This window comes from Arctopsyche grandis, chromosome 10 (assembly GCF_051622035.1).
Source record: "Arctopsyche grandis isolate Sample6627 chromosome 10, ASM5162203v2, whole genome shotgun sequence".
NCBI classification, from domain to species: Eukaryota; Metazoa; Arthropoda; class Insecta; order Trichoptera; family Hydropsychidae; genus Arctopsyche; species Arctopsyche grandis.
This window is the reverse complement of record NC_135364.1, coordinates 23,462,134-23,469,330: the sequence shown is the minus strand read 5'-3', so window position 1 is coordinate 23,469,330 and position 7,197 is coordinate 23,462,134. Positions and strand designations below refer to the sequence as shown.

The 7,197-nt window shown below is 34.9% G+C and overlaps 1 protein-coding gene across 2 annotated transcripts; it reads left to right on the top strand.

Moving 5' to 3' along the window:
* The first annotated feature begins 107 nt into the window (after positions 1 to 107).
* LOC143917936 (uncharacterized) lies at positions 108 to 5,711 on the top strand. 2 transcript variants are annotated; one of them, XM_077439571.1, is made up of 9 exons: positions 108 to 359; positions 476 to 640; positions 704 to 1,180; positions 1,256 to 1,380; positions 1,451 to 1,561; positions 3,483 to 3,575; positions 3,657 to 3,830; positions 3,911 to 4,100; positions 4,557 to 5,711. In XM_077439571.1, the coding sequence occupies exons 1-9, from the start codon at positions 195 to 197 to the stop codon at positions 4,719 to 4,721; spliced, it is 1,665 nt and encodes a 554-aa protein (XP_077295697.1). In that variant the 5' UTR covers positions 108 to 194; the 3' UTR covers positions 4,722 to 5,711. The 2 variants fall into 2 exon arrangements, 1 of the variants encoding a protein (XP_077295697.1); XR_013261091.1 differs by having other exon boundaries at positions 111 to 359; positions 3,897 to 4,100; positions 4,557 to 5,676.
* The last annotated feature ends 1,486 nt before the right edge of the window (positions 5,712 to 7,197 follow it).

Here is a 7,197-nt window from a genome sequence, read left to right as displayed (position 1 = left end):
AAAGCGTCAAATAAATATCGTCTGCTGACACTTCATTTAGAAGAAAAACTATATGCCTCAGTTGGCAAAAGTACATGTCAATTATTTGACACAGCTGTTCATGGGTTGGTACTTCGTAATATGTAAATGGAGAACTGTCACTTGTTGATTGTTGATGAGAAATGTTGTGAAAATCCGTATAAAGGCTCGACGCAATGAGCGGTGTTTCCGGTCCCATCAGTGACTCCATTTCCGGTTCAAGTGTCATAATCAGCGATGATGTAACTCCATGCCGGCTATGCTTGAGTCAAAATTCCACCACCATAGACGCTTCTGAGGGTCGCCTACGCTCGCTCTTGCATTTGTTCTTCGCTTTCTGGGTCTTTTTCCTACTTTAGAATATATTTCAGATTATTTTTCTAATAAAAATTCATATATGTTTCATACATTAAAAGAGTAAAAAATTTAACAATTCATTTATGCATATACATTACAGATAAATTCTGATGACAAATCTAAAGTCATTTGCATGGAATGTTTAGATACTGTGATGGCTTTCTATGAATTTTATAAAAAAGTCCGATTGGCCCAAAAAGAGATTTCGAATACTGATGTCGATGATATTTTAAGCGACGATGGAGAAGATCCTGATTTTATTAAGGTATTACTAATACATACTTATATATTCTTTATTGTGTTTTTTATATATTTTTTTCTTATTCAGGATAAAATGTCAAACAATGTAGTTCAACCTTACGAATTTCCAATATGCAAAATCGAAGAATGCAATCTGTATGACGGTTGTTCAAATTCCGTTTCAATAAAAGAAGAACCCGTCGAATTCTATGACGAGGATGCTAAAAATACTCCGTTTCCTCTTGAATCAATCACACCCAAGGAAGAATGCGAGTCATCCGATGATTTTTTAGATTCGCCCAATCACGATAGCGGTCATTACAATTCTCAAAATTTGATCAGAAGTAAAAAAAAACTAAGATATCAAAAATATTTGAATGTGAATCGAACGTCGAATAGTAATTTAAGCGAATCGAAAAATACCGATTACAACTTCCCATCTGAAATATATAGAAACGGTAAACTTTTCTTAAAGGGACCTTCTCTGGAAAATGCTATCAATAAGTTTTACGATTTAGGATGCGAAGTCTGCAAAGAAAAAGTGGAATTTGCTGAAATAAATGATGTAACATGAAAACATGTATTATATTTCATTTAAATATTTACATACATATCACTTAATTGCATGTAAAATTTTCAGTTATTTAAACATTATGAATTGGAGCACAAAACCAAAGGCTACGTGATTTGCTGCAATTCTAAGCTATACAATAGAAGAGCGATATGCATGCATATGGGCCGTCATTTACAACCGACCGCTTTTGAGTAAACAATTATACATTTGTACGTATGAAAATGTGTACTTTGAGATTTTAACCATTACAGTTGTTCGTAGGTGTCCTATATGTAAGAAAATCGTATCCCGACCGATTATCTTGGAAAAACATATCCAATCTCATTTGCCAGATGAAGAAAAACCGTATAAATGCCAACAGTGTGATAAAAGGTAGTATTGTAAAGGTAGTATATAACAGGGTTGCCAGATTTCCAAAATTACACATTGGGACATTAACTATTTCGAACGATAAAAAAAAAGAGAAGTTAAGAAATAACCTTTTGAATGCTGACCAACGCCGATCGGCGTTTTGCCAACAAGTCCATGGGCTTGAAAAATGCCAAAAGGCGTTCTATTTTATACAAAGTAAACAAGAATACTACCCGTTAAGCCTTTCCAGGTAGCATTGAAAAAAAAATGCATTGAACATGGGTCGTGTAATCCGTGTCATTCATTTGTTACCGTTTATAAAGGCTGGTTTACATCAGAATTTCTGAATTTATAACCATAGCAGATTTTCCCGATGGAAATCCCTAACTGCTGAGTATTTTAGATAGTGAGCATTTCATTTTAACAACAATGAAGAAGATGGAACTAATTTTGAAAAATACATTCATTAATATACTTATATTGTTGCAAGATATATTAGAAAGTCTAAACACACCTTTACAAAACTCGAAATCCTCGGCGGTAGTTATCTAGGGTTTGTTTGGATTAGTCCCAATTTTTATACCTGCTTTCTATTGGGTTTCTAAATAGTTCTAGTTGGAAATGTTGGCGAAATTTTCAGCGTGGCGAGCTTTCAACAGAAAAAAGGTCAGCACTTAAAGGGTTAATGAAGAAATTAAGAAAACAATATTTTTAATTAAATTATAATGTATGTAAATAAGTATATAGATATGTATGTATATATGTAGAAGAGAACATATAAAAATAGTCACTTAATAATCCACAGTTATTAAAATATATTGGATACAATTACATTTTGTTTTAAATGCATTTAAAAAATTTATAAAATCATAACAGTTTTATTATAAGTTTTTTTCCTAACTTTTAAATTGTTTCAAAATAAATTCTCCAGCTTTGTTTGATAAAAATTTTCTAGTCATTACAATTGCATTTATTCATCTTCTACGGTTTCTAACAATAATTTGTTTCTCTCCTTTCTCTAGGTTGCACTTATTATACTTAATAATAAATTACAATGGAATGTAGAATTGAAAGGATGTGGGCTACAATTTTATACACATTATGGCAAGCGGAATGATCTTTAACAAAATATTGTCCATTTCTCATATTTGTTTTACTCGTTTGCTTCAGTAAAAATTTGTTTAATAAACAGACATCTTCGTATAGAATGTAACATTGAAAATAATATTGTTAATTCTTTAATTGAAGAAAATTCGATTTTCAAGTTTGGTTTAAAGACAATACTTTAATGGATTGAAATTTGTTACTTTTGAAGTCAAACAATTTATATTTACATACTTATTTATTTATTTTTTTACATATATACCAGGAAGGCCTTACAGGTAAACCCCAATGCGCCTTTCTGGCCAATTACAATGCAGTATTTTTTATATATGTAAGTCACTGGATTACGAGACACTGAAAAACTCGCAAATCAATGAAACATCTATCAAATTGTACACAAACTTATTTATTGCACATAAATCAATCACAAATTATAGGTGACATGTTGTATAGGAAGGATTTTTAGCCAATTTTTTCCGGGAACCGTTTCAACAATGAAATCAGAGAAAATTGGCAAACTCTGATAGGAAACGATCAACCTGGAGTCACAAATCCAGGTCTGACCAAAAAGCTTACTCTGAAAAAATTATTTTCACTCGAGGCCCGGCCCGGGAATCGAACCCGGCGCCTCTCGACGCTAAGCAGAAGCTTAACGACCGAGCTATGCTGCTGGCTAATACATATATAAAGTCGGGATTTTCAGAGGCAATGCAGGACTCGTGATTTGTCTGTTGAACTCGGGACAGTCCCGCTCAAATAGAGACGTCTGGCGACCCTGATCGATAACTAAGTATGAGCTTGGCAAGCATCTTGAGCATTAAATTGTTTTAAATTACAGATTTGGTAATATGGCAGCTTTGAATAATCATAAACAAATACACATTCCTATATCTGAACGAGATTCATACACTTGCAAAGTTTGTGGAAAAGTGTAATGCTACTTTCATTTATTTTATTATTTATACTTTAGCTCATATTTAAACATATTCTTTTATTTATGATAAACTTTTAGGTTTACTATGTCCTCGTCTTTGCGCAATCACGTAGCTCTTGTCCACGGAAACGTTAAATACCTATGTTCCGAATGCGGCCAAAGTTGCCAGTCCAAAACCAATCTTACATTGCACATGTTGACGCACGAACCTGCCGAGAAACATCAAGCTAGATGTTCTCAATGTGATGTTGTGTAATTATAATAAAATGTGTCTACATTTGGTTCGGATATCACATAGACATTTTCATTCATGTGTAGATCTCATTTTGCAGGTGTAAAAATAAATATTTGCTACGGAGGCATATGAAACGGCACGCCGATCTTTTGCAATGTTCTCTGTGTGAATTTTCTACTCCTCTTCAGATAGAACTACGAGCTCACATGCGGGTGAAGCACTCTGATTCTAAACCGTACTCGTGTGTTATTTGCGGAAAGCAATTTAAGATGAAAAGTTGTATGAATGTTCGTTTTACATTTCGTATGCTTAAATATCGATGCGGTGCAAACGATCGAAAAGCGCCAGACAGACTGAACCACAGATTAACGACACGTGTACCTTATGCGTGCGCACTGCTCGCACTTACACAAAGCAAAATCTACCCGAAGTCCCGACATACCTTCCCTGTATACGTTCTGTGCTTCTGATACTTTAGTTCCGAATTTTGCCTTATTAAACTCGCCAGAAAGATTCAACTCAATTTTAATGATTGCCATTTTAATAATTGCATCTGTGCACATCGAAAGGTTACTCGTCATCTGATGTGCAATCTATCATTCGTGAAGTCGAGAATTGCGTTTAAAGCAGCCATCCAGTTAATCTGTCTGTCTGGCGCTTGTCGATCGTTTGCACCAAACCCCTTAAATATGTATTTGTATTTGAATGTGATTTATATTGTTATAAGGTGCATTTAATTTCAGACTCACATGGCGCAACATACCGGCGAGCGAAAATATTTGTGTCCTTTCTGTCCAAAGACCTTTGCTGCATCAGGAAATTACTATACTCATCGGAAACGAATGCACTCGGAAGAAATTAAGAATCAAAACAAATCAAATAAATTAGATTCCGATACTGCATCGTAATATGTATTCGGAATTATGATAGATAATGTTATAATTTTTGTTGTATCTTTATATGAAAGTTTATTATGTTTATATACATGGGTAGTATATATTGCCAGTTTAACCGTTTGCCCGCGGCCGTCTTCTATGGAAGCTTTGCGCGACAAGTCTGTAGCGCGGCTGTCTTCCATAGAATTTCTGAACTTTGCACGGGATTTTGAGCCTTATATGCGCCTATTTCAACTGTTTTAAGGTTCAAAATTGGTTGAATATATTACTGAGAGTTGAATACCATCTATTCAATTCGCTTAAGATGAATATATACCAGTCAAAATTAGTTTTTTGTGGAACCATACTGAAACCTCATTAATGTGACGTCACGTTTGTTGAACAATGGCGTCGATACGTCTCAATTGTATGAAGAATGATTATTTGACAATTAAGCCAAAACTACGAGATATATTATGTATTTTATTATTTAAAATAATACTTTATGTGTTAAGTAACATATCTGGTTACTTGAGTAAATATTAAAATCTGTATTTAAGGTCGAAAACTCGATTGCGAAATTCGCGAAAAAGGTTCCGCGTACAGGGCTTGTTCGCTATATTTATTGCCGAGGGCAAAAGGTTAAGGCATTTTGTAAATATCTGATCAGAATCTTGTCAACATGTAAGTTTACAAAATGATGTTTGAATAAAGCACCAGATATCAGTTATTAAAATACCAAACTGTCAACATTATCTGTGAAAATACATTTTAAAATTGTTACATGGAACATTTTGTAGAAATGCTCTCCTCAAATTGATTTAATTTTTATTATGTTGATGCTTTTGTAAATAGTTTGATTAATTAATTTATATCCGAATATATTTATTATTTTAATATGTAACCATTTGTTATACAGACTGGTAAATAAGGGGCAATACTTTTAATTATACATATTTAAATGCACGAAATGAATGAATGTATCTATAATAAATAAATAAATATTTAAATTTTTTTATATACAGAAAGAGGTTACATTTTTTTTAGCCACTTGAACTTAAACAATACAGAAACGCTAATTTACTGCAAATAATACGTTGGCATAGGAAGTGAACGGAATCATCAATAGCGCGAAAAATTATCTTGTGTTTTTTTTTTACTTTAAAACCCAAGTGGCCAATATATGTGTACTGGCCAAAAAATAGCGTTCAGTAGATCACAGCTACTTTTATGACTACTCCAAAATTAATTTTCCCACCTCTAGTTATCAAGCTTCCAGTAATACCACTAAATGTGTGCACACCTAATAGGAAAACACCATATTTTAGAATGATCATTTTTAACAGAGTACTCTAACGCGTCACTGTAGCCAGTCACACAGTCATAACACAAATAAATGTATATAAAACATCTGTACTTGACATTTATAATTGATAAAATCAACCACGGGTGTTGCTCCTCAACCAGTTCAACGCAGCTTACATTAAACAGGTAAATTTTACCAGAAACCCAATTCAGCAGATATATTGCTCTAGATATTGAAAACGTTGCCAACATATTTGTGCTAGACATAGGAGGAGAAAACAAATCACGATTCCTCAAGTCCCTAAACTTACCAGGTGTATAAAACTTAAATTTATTAAGAACCTGAGGATTGTGTACTGACCCATTTAATAGCTTAAAAAAGCGCTTTCCCAGAAACATGACACGGCGAGACTCCAATGAGTTGAAGCCACATATAAAGGTTGTAACACTACGTCTTCCTCAACGTCCCTTCAGTTGGCAGCAATGCTAAAGGTTAGATTGGCATCCTGCTACCCCCACTCCCTGGACGTAGCTTCTGGGCGTGCAAGTATAGAAATTCTCTCTTCTAATCAGACTTTCTTCGGAGACGTTCAGATCTTCTCTTCTTACCGGACCTTCACCTGAGGCAGTCGCAAGATCACATCTCCTGCCCCAGCCTTCAACCACATGCGGTCGAGCCCAGTAGTAGCTGTACAGTTCCTGGAGCTCCCGCCCTCTTCATACGCCGCTGTTTACGTAGAGGAAAGACCTCGTGACCGGGTCTCTAGATTTTCTCCCGCCAGCTCGTACAGCTGGTTGTGATTTGACAAGGAGCATAGAACCTGATTGAGTAGATTATATGAAGGTTTGAGTAAGGGGTGTTGATAAGTGTCCCAGCCTTGTGGAAACACGTCTGTGCTTGAAAGAAGTTTCTCTATTGTTCAGTAAACAAGTATTATTGTATATGTATATACGGCTAAGGCCTTAAGGGGGTAGTTTGGAGGAGTGGGCTGACTGAACTCAATGGCATCTGGGGCTGGTGTGATAGTTTATATCTTGGTCGTTTGTTCAATGCGTAGCTTGGCTGGTGAGATCATGTTCTCAAAAGTTCCTAGGGGTCGAGGTTGATTGATGTATGATGAGACTTAAGTACGCGGTACAGATGTGTTGACCGTGTCCCGGTCTAAGAAAACACCGTTTGTGTTTGTAAGAGGATCGTTTATTT